At 52.1% G+C, this 16,717-nt stretch overlaps 7 protein-coding genes across 7 annotated transcripts; 3 read left to right on the top strand and 4 right to left on the bottom strand.

The window, feature by feature from the left end:
* Positions 1-23: 23 nt before the first annotated feature.
* CC77DRAFT_506105 (hypothetical protein) lies at positions 24-353 on the bottom strand. The gene has a single exon (XM_018531959.1). It carries the CDS (start codon positions 252-254, stop codon positions 60-62), a length of 195 nt encoding a protein of 64 aa, XP_018389639.1. The 5' UTR covers positions 255-353; the 3' UTR covers positions 24-59.
* CC77DRAFT_1046896 (hypothetical protein) lies at positions 205-6,235 on the top strand (the record flags this gene model as incomplete). Its single annotated transcript, XM_018527464.1, has 6 exons — positions 205-854; positions 939-1,386; positions 1,828-1,927; positions 1,977-2,713; positions 2,768-2,817; positions 2,937-6,235. Exons 1-6 carry the CDS (start codon positions 560-562, stop codon positions 6,233-6,235), a joined length of 4,929 nt encoding a protein of 1,642 aa, XP_018389638.1. The 5' UTR covers positions 205-559.
* Positions 6,236-6,667: 432 nt separating this feature from the next.
* Positions 6,668-9,602, bottom strand: CC77DRAFT_954925 (threonyl-tRNA synthetase). Its single transcript, XM_018535467.1, has 5 exons — positions 9,119-9,602; positions 8,723-9,054; positions 8,554-8,675; positions 7,254-8,507; positions 6,668-7,203 (listed from the first exon to the last, which is right to left on the bottom strand). Exons 1-5 carry the CDS (start codon positions 9,372-9,374, stop codon positions 6,834-6,836), a joined length of 2,334 nt encoding a protein of 777 aa, XP_018389637.1. The 5' UTR covers positions 9,375-9,602; the 3' UTR covers positions 6,668-6,833.
* A 151-nt stretch (positions 9,603-9,753) lies between these two features.
* Positions 9,754-11,098, top strand: CC77DRAFT_1016598 (Gar1-domain-containing protein). The gene is made up of 5 exons (XM_018524238.1): positions 9,754-9,852; positions 9,904-9,951; positions 10,001-10,101; positions 10,155-10,300; positions 10,349-11,098. The coding sequence occupies exons 1-5, from the start codon at positions 9,777-9,779 to the stop codon at positions 10,605-10,607; spliced, it is 630 nt and encodes a 209-aa protein (XP_018389636.1). The 5' UTR covers positions 9,754-9,776; the 3' UTR covers positions 10,608-11,098.
* CC77DRAFT_506037 (hypothetical protein) lies at positions 10,944-11,416 on the bottom strand. The gene is made up of 2 exons (XM_018531958.1): positions 11,182-11,416; positions 10,944-11,115 (listed from the first exon to the last, which is right to left on the bottom strand). Exons 1-2 carry the CDS (start codon positions 11,318-11,320, stop codon positions 11,006-11,008), a joined length of 249 nt encoding a protein of 82 aa, XP_018389635.1. The 5' UTR covers positions 11,321-11,416; the 3' UTR covers positions 10,944-11,005.
* Positions 11,417-11,911: 495 nt separating this feature from the next.
* CC77DRAFT_1005252 (hypothetical protein) lies at positions 11,912-12,639 on the top strand (the record flags this gene model as incomplete). The annotated part of the gene is made up of 3 exons (XM_018523336.1): positions 11,912-12,096; positions 12,186-12,457; positions 12,533-12,639. 3 exons carry the CDS (start codon positions 11,912-11,914, stop codon positions 12,637-12,639), a joined length of 564 nt encoding a protein of 187 aa, XP_018389634.1.
* A 1,937-nt stretch (positions 12,640-14,576) lies between these two features.
* On the bottom strand, positions 14,577-16,192 carry CC77DRAFT_506031 (hypothetical protein). Its single transcript, XM_018531957.1, has 2 exons — positions 16,023-16,192; positions 14,577-15,966 (listed from the first exon to the last, which is right to left on the bottom strand). The coding sequence occupies exons 1-2, from the start codon at positions 16,077-16,079 to the stop codon at positions 14,845-14,847; spliced, it is 1,179 nt and encodes a 392-aa protein (XP_018389633.1). The 5' UTR covers positions 16,080-16,192; the 3' UTR covers positions 14,577-14,844.
* Positions 16,193-16,717: the final 525 nt, after the last annotated feature.

Raw genomic sequence — 16,717 nt, 5'->3', positions numbered from 1 at the left:
TACTGTTCGAATAACTAGTGCATCAATGAACACATGCACGCTTCTGTCTTCGATGTTAACTAAGAGGGAGGCACATGGCGTTGCATAGTTTCACGGTCGAGCTCTTCTTTCGCAAAGTGCAACGTCGTCGTTGTAGTGCGGAACAAGACCGCTATCGAGGCCCACCTCTCCATACCCGCCATGGTCAACAGGCCACCCTCAGACCATCGGTGAGACGGCCTTTTGCTATACGATATGCGATGTAAACTAAGCATCTGTTCGGACTCCGTGCATACCGGCCCCAAAAGACGGAATCTTGGAAGGATCGATCGCGCGCGTACTTAGCGTGATGCGCATCTGACGCGAATTAACAACGTCGTCATGCATTTGTCTAGATGCCTCCACCTCCACCCAAAGTGACACCAGCCAACTGAACGCGCTCCATCACGACGTCATGTTGCTTATGGGGCGTCTCTCAACGAGCCACATGTGCTCGCGTCGGCGTAGATTATCCGCTGTTACTTGACCTTCTGATCTCACTGTTACGTCTACGTACATACACGAGCAGGTTATACTAAAGATGTCTTCTGCTTCTCGACTACTTGTACGCTCTGCAAGAATTGTCCTGCCTAGAACCCAATTTACGACTCGCATTTCAACACCTGCCAAAATCACTACCCCTCGATATTTCTCGACAACACACATCTTCCAAATGCCGGACCAACTCAAGGCTAGCGAGGTCAACTCCAAGACCGATCCCTCGGTCGCGAAGCAGTATGACGACGAGACGCCCAAGGACCAGCAGATCAAACAATTCTTTGAAATGGTAGATGGCAAGAAGATTTGCATGCTCAACACATACCGCAATGGTGTCGGTACGTCGCTCTCTATCCGTTCACTCTAAAGCCACATTCTTCCTCAATTGTTCAATGTGAATAAGAACTAATCAGCGCTTCAAGGCCCTGTTGGTCGCTCCATGGCTCTCGCCCGCCGCGACGGTCCCGACTTCCTGTTCCTCTCCAACGCACACTCGCAAAAGTTCAACGACCTGGACCAAAATAAGGAGGTCCAGATCTCCTTCCAAGACCTTAAGACTCAGGAATGGGCTTCTATCACCGGCACTGCCACAACAACAGACAACAGTGATCCTCGCATCAAGGAGGTATGGAGCCGCGGAGCTGCCGCATGGTTTGGTGACCTCGGTGACGGAAAGCACACTGGCGGGCCTGAGGATCCTCGCATGACGTTGATTGAGATCAAGAGCAAGTACGTATCGTACTATGTGACGGAAGTCGGCCTTTTGGGTTATGCAAAGGAGATTATTGCTGCGAACGTTACAGGTGGAGTCGCAAATACAGGCAAGCTTAGGGAGCTCAAGGAGGCGGATTTGGAAAAGGCACGGTCCATGTAAGTGCATACAAGCACAATCAACGTGATGAGATTGTGTTGAGGTCGTAGTAGATCTCCATCGAAGCTGTAAAAGCTTGCAGATTTATATAAACAATGATTTACTTTCCGAAGCAAGTAACATGAGACGATGTGTCTCGGATATCTTCAAACATTAGTATTTTCGCCTGTTATTGGATTGTGCAGATTTTAAGTAATCTTTGGCACGTGGATAATGTAGATATATCTGGTATGATGTGTCGACCAGCTTCCAGGGCTGGATAGCTTTGATTGGATCATGCCCCGCTTTCGTCATGGCCACGACGTTTGTCAATGATGTGATGACAACCCATGTCTATGGCGTCGAAGGTCACGAATGTGGCGATCACAGCTATATAATCTTGGAGCAAGTCTAAGGTGCTTGGGAGTCTCAACTGCGCCGACGAATACTCTCAAGTTTAGAACAGTTCACAGACCAAATCAAGTCACTATCATGGGCAAGGATCATCCTGACGCAGACCTTCACCCCGAAGCAACGGGACTTGCATCAGCCACAGTCAAAGTAAGTCTACTCACACCTCCTGCATGTTGTCTGTTGCTGACTTGACAAGGCTCACGCTGCAGAATGTCCGTTGAAATTATATTCAGGGTGGTTTTGCCCTTTCGTGCAGCGCGTCTGGATTGCACTAGAGGAGAAGGGCATACAGTACCAGTACATTGAAGTCAATCCATACCATAAGCCAAAGTCGCTACTGGATCTCAACCCGCGCGGCTTAGTTCCCACGCTACAGTACCAAGACAAGCCACTCTATGAGAGTACGGTTTTGTGTGAATTCCTCGAGGAAGCTTACCCTCAACACACACCGCACCTCATGCCTACAGATGCGTATGAGAGGGCTAGAACGAGGATCTGGACGGACTATGTAGGTAGTCGCATCATACCTGCCTACCACCGCTTCCTACAACATCAAGGCGATGGCTTGGAAGAGAAGCAAAAGGATTTCCTTAATCACCTGAAGGAGTTCACGCGCGAGATGGATGCCGAGGGCCCATTCTTCTCGGGCAAGGACTTTCAGCTCATCGATATAGTCATTGCACCTTGGGCCAATCGACTATGGGTATTTGATCACTTCAAGGGTGGCTCAGGCATTCCCGATGAGGGCAAAGGTGGAGAGGACGAGGAGGTATGGAAGAGGTTCAGGAAGTGGCTGTCTGCTGTTGAGAACAGGAGGAGTGTCAAGGAGACGCTGAGCGAGAGGCAGCATTACTTGCCGATCTACCAGCGATATGCGGAGGACCGCGCACAGTCTGAGGCGGCAAAGGCTATCAGAGCTGGCCGGGGAATTCCGTAGGGCTCTGTATGCTATGGGACGTGTGTTATGCCGAGTGACGTCAAGTTTAGGAAAGTCGTTCGGCCGTTTCTTAGGTGTTGTTGCCCGGGTGATGGTGTTGGTAAACGGGGCCCACCCGTGCGCCACAATGGGCTAAGCGTTAGCCCACCCCATTGATCCTAAACTCCCTTGAACGAGGATCCCTCACAATCTATGCGCCGGCGCTCCCAATATTGCCAGCAATCTCGACCTCACCACCCGCCAACATGTACGGATACACTGCGGGCACACCCTGCCCGGCGCCCTATTCCTCCACCAGCAGCTACTACAGCGGCTATGGAAGCCACTACGCGCCCGCCTACTACGACGAGAACAGCACGACGGCAAACCTCGAATACACGACGGAGCTGAAGCCCGCTCGCCACGCAAAGCCACGACGACCGATGCGCAACATGCACAAGCCCGCCTTCAACCCGTCACTTGACATCTTCGAGGATGTCGCTCAGGAGGAGGAACAGCAACAAGCAGAGTTTGGCGTCAAGAGGAGGAGCCGCGCAAGCGTTGTTCCCGCGGCTGCCAGGACCAAGAAGAGCACCATACTTGCGCACCCAGCACAGAGGATACCCAAGCCTGTCGCGCCTGTCCAGGAGCCACACCACGAGAAGCCGCACCGAAGACGCGTTTCGCAGGTGCCCACCGATAAACATGCCTCAGACACCAATGCGACGGTGCAGTTGCAGGAAGATGTCTTGGAGAGGAAAGAACTCAAGAAGCAGGCCCCTAAGAAGGACTTGCGACGGAGGACCATTTACATTCCGTCTGATGACACGTCAGTCTTCACCATCCACCCTGGACAGCCGACACATGCGCCGCGCAACGTTCGAGAGACTTCGCCAGACATCGGCCTAGATCTGGTCACATTATCCGAGGAAGAAGGAAACAATCTGATGCCAGCGTTGAAGAGGGACAAAAAGGCACCGCGCAAGTCTCTCGCTGCACCACCGAAGCGAGGTCCCTTGAGCACAACATCGCGATCATCGCAGAGCTCATCCTTTTCGAGCGACATAGTGGGCTCAGGGGGCGGGAAAGAGAACATGCCACCAGGAATCGAGGCTATCGAGAAGAAGAAGATCGGAACGCATATTGAGATAAACTTCACCAAGGCAGACGCGAAGAAACCTGTCGCCAAAGCCCCCAAGGTCCACTTCAGTGCTCCCAAAGAGCCCGAACGCATACTTCATACTAAGAAACGGCCAGAGGGCTCGCAGAAGCGACCACGATCACACGTGGCTCAAGACGACGTACCAGCAAAAGCGCTCAAGGCCAGAGCAGACGGCACTGCTTCCGCCGCAAGTAGCAGGGCATCTCTGAGGACGACCATCAAGACTGAACGAGCGAAACTGGCCAAGGCGAAGCGCGCGCCACTTTCCTCCTCGCCGTTCCACACCGACAAATCTCCACCTACAGCACTGCGCCGCCAGAAGACTGGGAGCGTAGCAAGCAGCATCACCATGCTACACGAAGTAGGCCAGCGACCACAATCACAAGAGAAGTATCCAGTACTACAGGAGGATCTGGCACAGCCGGAGTTGTACGAAGACAACTGGCTTACCTACCAGGAAGTCGCCATTACACAACTTCTGAACTCAGTATTTGATTCCGCGAGCAGAGACCCGACCGACGAACAGAGCCCTGAGGACATGCGCAAGAAGATGCTTGCCATATACCACGATCCCGCTATACCGTCGCTTCACAAGCGACTACAGGCCTCACTACAATTTGGTGCGCTGAGCATACCGAAGGATCTCCTGGCCCAGACGCTCAGGCTCAAGGACGATGTTGGCTTGCGCAAGAAGTTCCTCAGCCTATGGACCAAGTCATACGATCTGAATGCATTACGTGCTGCAGCTGAGACTATTGTCGGCCGCCAAATTACAACGCCCTGTCGACTATCCACAGGTTCAACGTGCTCAGATGATGGCTCCCGCCAGTATCGCGCAGAGCGCCGGGCTATCGAGAGCTTTCTGTCTGCATTCCTGATCAAAAATGAGGATGCTGTTCGCGTCAAATCCGGAGGTGGCAGCATTGCTAGCCTTACACGCGGCGATGATGACTTCGGTTCTCAAGGCTGGTCATGGCGCCGTACTGCTTTACGAAGTCTGATGCTGATTCTGATCCTCGACCAAGCCAAGACGACGGATGCTCTATCAGGCTGCCTGTTCCAGACGACGTCACCCTACAAAACATCTGTCGAGGTCCTACATCAGTTATCAAAGATGCTGCTCCCTTCACACGGCGACATCACTCGACCGCTAAACCACCTCAATTACAAGGTCGAACATGTCCAGTATCCACTACAAGAGTACACCTACCAAATCGACAATATCGCCATTGACCTCCGTGATGGAATCGTACTTGCTCGTCTTGTAGAGTTACTGCTTTACCCGTCAACCACCCACACAACGCATCAAGAGGATACCGTCACTCTCAGTCTACCCAGCGGTGAGCTTCTTAATAGCTCCCTCGATTCTTCGCAGAAAGGAATTTGGGTCCTCTCCCAGCACCTCAAGTACCCAGCCATTGGCCGTCCCCAGAAGGTCTACAATGTCCAGATTGCCCTAGCTGCATTGAGTCATGTCACAGGCATGCCCAGCGCAGCAGTCAGTGGCATCAAAGCCGAAGATATTGTCGACGGACACCGCGAGAAGACACTCTCGCTTCTTTGGTCACTTGTCGGCAAGTGTGGTCTTGGAAGCCTTGTTGACTGGCCGCAACTTGTCAAAGAGACAGAGCGTTTCCGAAACCAGTGGTACAGGGCCCGGGATAGCTATGAGGGACGAGTCCTTGATTCCGACAATGAAGAAGACGGGGCCACTGAGCTGGATGGCATGGCATATCATAAGCGTCTCTTGCTTTCATGGTCACGCTCCGTTGCTCGGCTTCATGGCCTACGCGTTGCAAACCTGACCACAAGTTTTGCAGACCCAAAGGTTCTAGAAGCCATCGTTGATACCTACTTGCCGTCGAATCTGACCATCTCCACCGAAGGGAATGAGCGACTCGGATTAGCAACAAAACTCAAGGCTGTCGGCTGCTCAACTTCATTCATTGCGCTTTTCACGCCACAACACAGCACAGCTCGTTCAATCCCAAGCAGAGACTTTACCCTCCTTACTCTATCTTTCCTGGCAAGTCGACTGTTGCCGCTTGCACGCACACACCGCGCAGCTTCTACTATTCAATCCGCTTTCCGCCGTTTCCTAGTCCGCCGTCAGGTCAGCACTCGCATACAAGCAATGAAGATAGCGCACAACTGCGCAGTAGTGGCGCAAGCTCGACAGAAGATGGTCGATGCTGCCATTGTGATTCAGAGACGTTGGAAGGCGATCCAAGATGCCCGCAACAAGCAACTTGAAAGTGACGTTTTGGCTTTCCAGGCCTTGGCCAGGGGTTGGGCAATCAGGCGATGGGTCCGACGTATCACCGCTGGTCGAGTCGGTGGAAAGGAGAAAGTCAGGAGGGTCAGGGGTGGATGGTAGCCGACCAACACGACGGACGATTAGTAGAGGTTGTAAGCACCATATGCGAATGGTCTATGGACTCAACGGCATGCGGAGAGGAAGTCGGAAAGTTGGAAACGAATGCTTAACGAAGGAGTTGGTTACGTTGTTGTTTTATGCTGGGCGTTTCTGTTATACCTACCTACCTGCAGGCGTTGCAGTATGCTTTCATCCTTCATCGCGATCGCTAGATACCACTTACTGATTTTCGTCTCGTTTGAATTCTTACACCTTTTTGGTTTATCACTCTACCTCTACCTTGCCTTACAAATGCCATGGCGATCAAGTGAATGCTGCCACTTTGACAGAGATGTAAGTTTCTCGAGAGGTAAGCAAAGACGGCAGATAAGAACACACATTCCTTGTGTTGACTCCGCCACATCACGGTGTTCAAATATATGGTATCACAGAGAGCAACTGTTGCTCATGCGTAACTGTTCGAGATTGTGGATACGAAATTGCCGTATAGTGAAGCTACACAAACACTCGTTTTCTCTTTTGCTCCTTCATGAAATCGTATCTTCATACCACGTACGCCTTCTCATGCATCTAGCTAATATTTCTTCACATTCGGAACTTAGACCTTGTTCTCGATGCTGCGCTCATCCCTCAACTTGACCAGCTTCTCTATCGCTTCATCAAGCGGCACAATAACACCACGCTGCTGTGTTTCCTGATCATCACGGTTCCTCCAGTTCACAGCTCGGGCTTCTTGTTCCTCAGCACCAACGACCATGATGAAGTTGTACAGGGCAAGTTGCGCTGTGCGGATCTTCTTTTGCATGGTGTTGCCGCTGATGTCGATATCGGCGTGGAGGTGGCGTTTGCGGAGGGCAGCTTGGACTTCCTTGACATAATCGTTTGCACCCGGCATGACGGGAATGACCATGACTTGACGAGGAGAGAGCCAGAAAGGCCATCGACCGGCGAAGTGCTCTGTAAGGATACTACTTCTGTTAGCAAAGATACTTGGTTGTTACAAAGGAATAAAGCTTACGCGATGAATCGCTCGAAAGATCCATAGATAGCACGATGAATCATAACAGGACGGGCATAACCTGGTTGCGGTTCCTTGATCTTCTTGGGGATGGTAACATCGGCACCTTCCAGCTTCTCCTTCTTCTGCTCGATGTGTTCGCCTTCCTGTGGTTGGTCCTTGGATTTTGTAGGAATAACTTCAGATGTCATGTACTCAAGCTCGAACTGGTTTGGCAATTGGAAATCGAGTTGAATGGTGGCACACTGGAACTCTCGCTTCAAAGCGTCAGAGATGGTGATGTCGATCTTGGGTCCGTAGAAGGCACCGTCACCAGGGTTCAGCTCCCAAGCACCACCACCAGCAGCGGTAAAATCATTAAGAGCGTCAGTCAACTTAGCTTCTGCCTTGTTCCAGGTTTCAATATCACCAAGGAAACCCTCTGGACGTGTGCTCAACTTCAGCTTGAACGTGAAGCCGAACTTTCCATATACCGCCTTCAGAAAGTCGAAGAGTGCAAAAATCTCTTCTGTGATCTGATCTTGGGTACAGAATACGTGTGTGTCATCTTGCTGGAATCGGCGGACTCGTGTAAGACCAGTAAGCGCACCACTAGCCTCATTTCGATGTAGAATACCAAAGTCAGCCATACGGATGGGCAATTCCCTGTAGCTTCGCTCACGATGCTTGAAGATGAGACAGTGTCCAGGGCAGTTCATAGGCTTCAGCGCCCACTTCTCCTTCTCGACATCAAAGGTAAACATGTCTTCCGCATAGTGCTGCCAGTGACCAGAGATCTTCCAAAGCGCCGAGTTGTACATGTTCGGTGATGCCACCTCCTGGTACCCACGATTCCAGTACTCCTCGCGCAGGAATGCTTGCAGTGTGTTGTAGATGATTTGACCGTGTGGTAGGAAGAAGCAAGAACCGGGGCTGAACTCGTGGAAGAAGAACAGCTCTTGTTCTTTTCCAATCTTGCGGTGGTCTCGCTTGGCGGCCTCCTCGAGGAACTTGAGATGGGCCTGCATCGCGTCCTTGTCTGGGAACGAGACACCGTAGATACGCTGTAAGCTGTCGTTCTTGGCATCACCCAAGAAGTATGAAGCAGAGTTCTTCATGACCTTGAATTGCTTTATCCGTCCGGTGTGCGGTACGTGTGGTCCTCGGCAAAGATCGATCAACGGTCCATTGCGGTATACGGTGGTGAAGGTACCGTCTGCGATCTTGTCCTTGATGATGTGCTGCTTGTATTTGTTCGACTTGAACATTTCGAGCCTGGAAAGGTCAGAACAGATGCCTGCACATGAAACATGGAGCTTACAGGTCGTCTTTGGAGAGAGTCAAGCGCTGGAACGGCTGCTTCTCCTTGACAATGGAGTTGACAATGGTCTCAAGCGGCTTGTGGTCGGCAGGGTCAACTGCAGCGTTTTCTGGAAGAGCCATCTGTTATGCGATTAGTTGACATCATCTATCGATAGGAGCGAACTGACCTCGTAGTAGAAACCGTCCTCAATTGGAGGGCCAATGCAAAGGTCGCAACCGAACCTGCGTTCCGATGCTTCTCCCAAGATATGTGCGCTCGAGTGCCAGAAGACCTTCTTGCCTTCCGGGTCGTCAAAGGGTAGGAGCTCAAGCTTGCAGCTCTTCTCCAAAGGTCGCTCGAGATCCCACAGTGTCTCATCTGGTGTGCCCTTGTCCAGACGTGCAACGACGGTGCGCTCGAACAGACTCTTTGCAATGTTTCGCGCAATGTCGGCAGGGCTGGTGACCCATGACTCTCCTTCGATGTTCTTGCCGTCCTCGAGTGTAATGGTAATCTTCTCTGTAAGGCGCGATGTGTCAGTACGGTGGGTGAGAGGACTGTGGTCGTGAGGTGGTGAACATACCGCGGGGCTTCTGGGCGATCTCCTCGTCGTATTTCGCCTTGAGCTTCTCGAAGATTTGGATGCGGTGGTCGATAAAGGCTGGCGCAGGGTCGAGCATCAATGGACGACCATCACCACCATCTCCCTTAGCCTTCTTCTCCTTCTTGGGTTTAGGGGCCTTGTTCTCCTTCTGTGTGACTTTCTGCTCGGCAGCTACGGACAGGTTCTTGACACCCTCGACAGCCGAGTTGACTGCGTCTTTGACTGCGTCAGCCATGTCGATGTTGTGGTGGAGTGTGAGGCGCGTTCGGCGGGGTTGTATGAGTTGTGAGTCAGTCGTATGCGAGGTACAGTAACCCGGGAGCGTGGTAGAGGCCGGGTGACTCTATGGTGAAGATGGAGGCTGCACTGACTCTAACCCAGGGTGAAAAGCCACGTCTGGAAGCAAAGTAACGTCAGACTCGAAGCCAATGCCAAAAAGAAGAGCGCGCGCACGACAGCCCACTTAGCCTTTAGAGGCGCATTTGGTGGGGTTGCATGCGGCGGAAGGAGCCACCGGCGAAACGTGGCACCGATTGGTTGCGCTATCTGCAACTTCATTTTCAGTTCGAACTTTTCGCGAAGCTCTAGACCAAGCTCACCTTTCGCGCACCGATCCACTTTCACCACAACGAACAACATGGCATTTCGCGGTACTCCTCGTGGCGGACGTGGCGGCGGCTTCGGCGGACGTGGCGGATTTACTCCTCGTGGAGGTGTGTAGCACGCTCCAAGCTATCCTCGACTTTTCAGCTAATGCGCGACAGGACGCGGTGGCATGGGAGCCTCATTCGGACCCCCAGACACTGTCATCGGTACGTGTAGCGATCAAACTGCAAGCAATTCTGCTAATCCCCGTGCTAGAAATGGGCAAGTTCGTTCACGACTGCGAAAACGAGATGTTCTGCGAATCGATAAACACAAAGATCCCATACTTCAACGCGCCCATCTATCTCGAGAACAAGGTACACAGATTGCGACAAGAAACAATGAGGATAATGGGCTGACCCAGCTATAGACGCCCGTTGGCAAAGTCGACGAAATCCTCGGCCCTTTGAACCAGGTCTACTTCACCATCAAGCCCCAAGAGGGCATACAAGCCAAGTCCTTCAAGGCCGGCGACAAGTTCTACATTGGAGGCGACAAGCTGCTGCCTCTTGACAGGTAAGCCAGCTTACATGGCCTTTGGGAGTTTTGCGCTGATCAAATTAGGTTCCTTCCCAAGCCCAAGCCCGTTGGTGGTGTCACCAAGCCTAAGAGGCCTGCTGGCGCCGGTCGCGGAGCACCCCGTGGAGGCTCTCGCGGTTTTGGAGGTCGCGGCCGTGGAGCACCCCGAGGACGTGGTGGACCCCCTGGACGTGGAGGCAGCTTCGGTGGCCGTGGAGGAAGCGGATTTGGCGGCCGCGGTGGCGGTGGTGGTGGTTTCTCAAGAGGTGGACGCGGTGGTGGACGTGGACGAGGAGGATACTAAGTGCCTCGGACTGGGACGGCAACCACCTCTTTCGGAACACGCTGGCAATGCGCAACCGTTTGCGCTGCCGTTTCGGCTCGATCCTACGACTACCTACCGATACCATGATCATTTGAGGCGTTTTGGAGTTGATGGGATCACTGTATCATGTCTAGACATGGCGCCTTGCTATGGACACTCTGTGAAGGGTGCGCGAGTTATATTTTCTAGTCAAATTACTCTGAAGTTCAACTTGCCCGATGCATTTGGGCGAATGAATCCTTCTCCAGAGTAGAGTTCTGCAATAGCGCGCCCGTGCTGAACAAGCTCGGAAGGTGATGCAAGTCGAACTCGTCAAGTCAACTATGATGGTTGCGGAAAGCAGACCAATCTTGATAATCCGTCTTGGAGTACATCTCTCAAGTGGTAGCTTTATTTGATACTGCAACTACAGCAAAGAGTGCTGAATCTCTGTACACGCCTGCTGAATACTGATTTGCGTAGAGCAGCAGCGGGTCCGATGTCCAACCTCGGAAACATCAGCATCAACAACATGCACAGGCTGACTATTTGCAACGCATTAAAGATTACTCACAAACAATAATCCAGACGTCACAACTGTCAAATGCCCCAAGCATCCTAGATGGCCAACATTCCAAGTTTCCGGCAATGGCTGTTTTTGCCGCGCCCAATAGTCTCGTTCCCAGCCCCATCAAAGCTTGGGAGGCTGGCATGATGGTTCCTCGGACCACAACAACAGGGGCTTTCGCAATTTCAGCATCTTGTAATTGCGATTCCCATCATTCTGTTCTCCGCGTCTCTGCGAATATCGTTTCCGATTCTCCTACCCATAAACACAGCATTTTGAGGGAAATTGTTAACTGTTGAAGCACCTCCGAGACCTCCGCATCCGCCCCGCAACACACTCACACGTTGCTGAGGTTACTCGTAACGTCATTTATCATCCGACGCACCTTACGACCACCCGGGCAAGAAGTTAACGCGCCTTTGCGATAAAAGCAAGCGGGAACCGGGAGCGAAAAAGCATCAGCCTCTCGTGGTACAGGAGAAGGGAAACATTGCGACATTGCAGTAGCGCCAAGTCCCAAGCCCAATCTGCGGATAGGCGGCATCGCAAATCAAGGCCACAAGGCTCTGTACCTAGAAGCGCAAGCGATTTGGACCTGGAGAAGCTTCCCACCAGCCGACCATCACTGTCAACCACATTGCGCACAACCACAGCATCCTCCTAGTGCAAGCTCGACCACAATCGCATACTCCAGCCCCATCTCAACGTAGCCGCCGAGGCGCGAAAGACCAACGCAATGGCGCGCGCAGGACATTCAGGCACAGTTGTAGGCTCAGCGATAGTAGTACGGGAGAAGTACTACTGGCCCGACCTACAGCTGAACCTCTGGACAATTGTCATGCTGGCAACAGCCGGAACAATATTGGGAATCAATGCGCAGTTCATGGCAATACAAGATCGCATGGGATTAGGAACACCTTGGTACGCCCAATCCGCAACTTCCGATATAGTCAAGATGTCGAGAAGGGAAAACATGTGTAGTAGAACAGTTGTACTAACAAGCTCCTTAGGATCATGCCCTACGGTGTCACAGTCGGCACACTGGCTATAATCTTCATCATCATAGAAATCGTCTTCATTGCGCAACGGAAACTACTCCCAGCCACCATGATGCTACTATCCTTTATCCTCCTCGTCCTCTTCATAGCCGGAATTATCGGAACCGCGATACAACTCTTCGCAGGACCAAATATCAACAACCAATGCAACACATACGTCTTTAACGACGACGCAAGTGGACCAAATGTGGATACATTGGCGTTCCTACAGCAGAGGAACATCTGTGAGTGTTCTCCCGAGCTTATAAGCAGCGTTATAGCTTGCAATTATGGAGTATCATGTGGCTAACAAAGGATAGGTCAATGTTGGCAAGCTGAATTCGCTTTTTGGATTATCGGCAGCATATTCCTCGTCTGGATGATGGTCATGGCCAGCCAGGTCAACTCGAACCAATATGCTCGATGATCTGGCGGCTCGGATCTGCCAATCTACTTCACTTCTCAGGACTCTGGTCCGTCTACTTTTTGTCTTTGATATTAGTTTCTTTACTGCCTAAATTGATGGGCCATGTGTATATGATGGAGCACTATTGAGGGTGTTCTAGTAGTAGCGGCGGCGTTATACCACTGTTTTTCTTTCTTTCTTCATTACGAGATACCGAAGGAATGCATGCAATGGATGGAAGGATGGAAGGAAGAAACGATATGTGATCGGAGCGACGGACTATTTAATCGTCGCAGCAGTATGATGTATAGAAGCAAAATAGCACCTTAAATAGTAACTACTCAAACTTGAAGACTTTGATCACATCTTCAACGTGCCAACATGCCATGAGACTACCTACCTAGGGACAAGGGTATGTATATATATCACTACTTAGCCGCTGGGCACGTAACCCTTCTTTCCCACAAGGATTGGAACCTTTCGGGCACCGGGAGCATCCAACATGGAAACTCTGCTATAACAGTGACCGGTACCGCAACTTCACCTGCATTTCATATTCCCTGCGTCGGATTCCCAGCTCCACCATTTCCTCTCCCTCCCCGCGGAATTCAAGAGTACGTACTGCTATAAGCACCAAGCCTAGTTTTCTTACAGCTAGGGCAAACACGAACACGAATATGTACCACCGAAAGCAGGTTTGATAGAACCCCATTCTCAATGATAGTATTCCCGGGGCTTATCCTACCCGGAGATGGAGCCGCGGGTCACGCTGGACATCAGGCTAACACTACGGGCAAAGAACAAAGAAGGAAATGGCCGGAAAAAGAAGACATGAGGATCTTCTGCCCTACAGCATTGTAAAACTTGCGAAAGCGGTACTGCGTCCTTTTCTTTTTGGCTTCAAATATTGTGTTGACAATGATGCTTCACCGCACCGTTCCGTCCCATCACCTAGCCGACGACGTCCAAACCAGAGCCCATGCCGTGATCCATGCACTAAACACCAGCCACCGCCTGACAACCACTAAATCGGCGATCATCTCGTCATTAATCCACACCAGCCATGCAGTTTCCAGCCTTTCTTACATCATCACGTTTCAATACCAGCTATACTTCCATATCAGGTCTTAATCGTTACCCTTGGCGACCAGGGGCGAGCCTTGCGTTTTCATCCCACTAGCCAATCACAGTATTTTAAAGGGGACACGAAGTTGGCACGAAACGCGTCGGCAACCCATAGAGCGCGTTGGTTTTGTCATCGCTCATTGGTTGAGAGGATATTCGGAGGTTAGGAGGAGGAGGGTTGTGGCTGGCTGCTCCTTGTAGAATGTTATGACTCTTATCTGGGCTTAAGTGGCTCGAGGGTGCTGGAATTGCTCTGTGTCATGTATGTAGGGCATATGCAGTTAATACCCTCATGGCGTGGTATCATGATGGCGTGGTGATCATGGTAACCTTGGTGGGCTAACGCTGATTAAGGTTGCCCAAGCGATGTCCAGTTTACGCCATCCTTCCACACCTCGTTGATCATGTTCGCATTTGTCGCGTATCGATAGGATGTATAGTATAGTGGCCGGAAACGTGGTGTGCATAAGGGTGTGGCATCGCGGTGGTTTGTTGCCGCGCACAGCGCAACGCATGCTAGACACATTAGCAGAACCGAAAAACAGGCGTATACGGCATTTATCATTTAGTGCGTTTTATTATTCGCCTATATGACCGCACCCCGCAATACAGGTGCATAGTGTGTGCCTGGCTAGTCCTTCGGTCCCAATCTACCGAAATCGCATAATGTAATGCTGCTGCACTATGCTGTGATGTGCTGATAGCAAACAAATGAAACGGAAAATAGCTTAGAATACAGTTGCTAAAGAAGTGTGCAAACGGGATATATGTCAATAGGTGGTACAAAGCGCTTGCGTTGTAGCCAGCTCGATTTTATCGCCGGGGAATACTTGGCGGATGCATGCGAAAGATAACGTAGAAGACGTGTGCAGTGATGCATGGGTTGTGTCGATAATGCCTTCCATAATCCAGAAAGAGGCCAAGCCTCCGTGAACGCCATGCTTAAAAGAATCCAGATGAGAATAAGAGAAGCCGCTCAATAGCAGCAATGCATGGAATGGTAGTTGTGCGATGCACTGAACGTGCTCAATGTCGCCAGAGTGTCGTTGCGTCGTGCCCAAACGCTTGCTGGGTTGTTGTGTATGGTAGATGAGATGAACTTTACGAGATGAGTTCACCGCCGAGGTCCATGCCGAAGCTATCTACTTTTCCCATGTGGCCAGTCATGTGTGAAGCATCACCAGATGGAGCAATATTGTCGAAGTTGAGATGACGCCGTGCTTCGCGGACAGCAGCAGGTGTTCTGGTGGCGACAGGTGTGCGGTTCCACGACGATGCATTGACCTGCGCAGGGCTCGGGGACATGTTGAGGAACTCTGCAAAGTTGAGGTTCGTTGACGGTGTCGCAAGACCGAAGCCTGTATAATGAGAGCCACCACCACCAGGCGTGGACATCATCGACGAGGGAAGGGGTGTGGCTTTGGGCGGTGGAGTTGATGGGGCAAGCATTTGTGGCTTCTGGTGACCAGGTCGAACCGGTGTGGGTGATGTTGCGAGATACATCAAGAGGTTTGCGTCGTTGTCCCCATGTTTGCCTTCCCGAGCTGCGCCGGCAGCATTGAACCCCCGTTGTCGAAGACGTGCTGAACGTGCAACATCTGGGGGCGGTGTGCGTGGGGTTTTGGGCGGTGATGACTGGAAGGATGGTTGGAAATGCGATCTGTTCAGGGAGAAAGATGTAATGGGTAGGTCTTCGTCGTCGTCTTCGGACAGTAGGGGTGAATGCGGATCGGGAACGGTCGAGGTTTCAGAGACAAAGGACAGGCTCGGAACATGCTGACGGCCAAAACGGGCATGTCTGCGATGGCATACAGGCGAGGACTCGGGCAAGTGGAAGTTGTTCTTCCACGAGGTGGCAGCACTGGTGGCAGTCCTTACTTTGACACGGGCGTGGTTGCTCGATGCTGGGTACTTTGTTCGGTCGTGACGAGGTCGCTTGTTGTGGATGTAGCTGCCGGTGCTGACGGACCGACTGACTGAGCGGCGGACGTCGTCTGAGAATATGGGCGCTTGGAGGGGGGAGGAGTCGAGGATGCTGGGCTGGTAGAAGCGCTCGGAGACGCTGGATACGTCCGACATGGCTTCGTTGCTGGAGCCGGGGCGCTTGCGCTTGCGCTCGACACCGTCGAGGACAGGCTCAATGGCATCCAGGCTGAGACTCTCCCAGCCGTTCTTCATCTTGACGTTGGCCAGAGCGAGGCGGTTCTGCAGCGTCCGAGTCATCTGAAGAGCACAGTGTCAGCAAACAAGGGCGAGGGGTTGTACATAGGGAGATGGACCTTTGAGACCTGTGCCCTTCGCAGGACCTTGCTCGCAACTTCATCCTGTTCGGCCATGGTGTAGCAATTGCTGGAGGGGGCGTGTAGGGGGAGCCAGGCAGATGATATGGCCCTGTGGACGTCTCACTAGAGTTGCTACAGACGAAACAGCATGTGGGCGGAGCTGAGGTGACGGTCGGCAAGGAATGTGAGGAGCTGGCGATGCAAGGGGACTAGCTTCAAAGTCTGCGGCAGCACAGGCCCCGTGCTTGTCAGGGCGTTGTGGGAGTGATGATGAAGTCAAGATGCTAGGAGTCGCAAGCGGCACGAAAGCCCTAGTGACCCCATGGCGGGCTCCTATCCGGCGCTGGAGCCTTGTCCAAGTGCGCCTGCAACAAAGAAAACCTATGCTGCTGAGGGTTTGGCGAGCGGCAGGGGGGTGCGTCTGGTGGCTGCGGTAAAGTCGCTGACTAAGGCTCTTCGAGCGTAAGATATGGTATGCTATCGGTAACGTATCGACCTTTGGAATGTTTCAGGCCCGCCTTATCGCTGCAGGCCGTCGTCGGGGAACGGGCGCAAATCCGCGGATTCTGAAGCTACACCAGATGAATGCGCGCATGACGACGTGCAGAATCGGTAATGCCCTCGCAGCTCACGTGCATTACTCGTCTATGTCCATTGCGTACAGCTCGCCGTGTCCTGCCATGGATGTTTCA

Source organism: Alternaria alternata, assembly GCF_001642055.1.
Source record: "Alternaria alternata strain SRC1lrK2f unplaced genomic scaffold CC77scaffold_3, whole genome shotgun sequence".
Taxonomy (NCBI): Eukaryota; Fungi; Ascomycota; class Dothideomycetes; order Pleosporales; family Pleosporaceae; genus Alternaria; species Alternaria alternata.
Note: the sequence above shows the minus strand (reverse complement) of the source record. Positions and strands in the feature narration are given on the sequence as shown.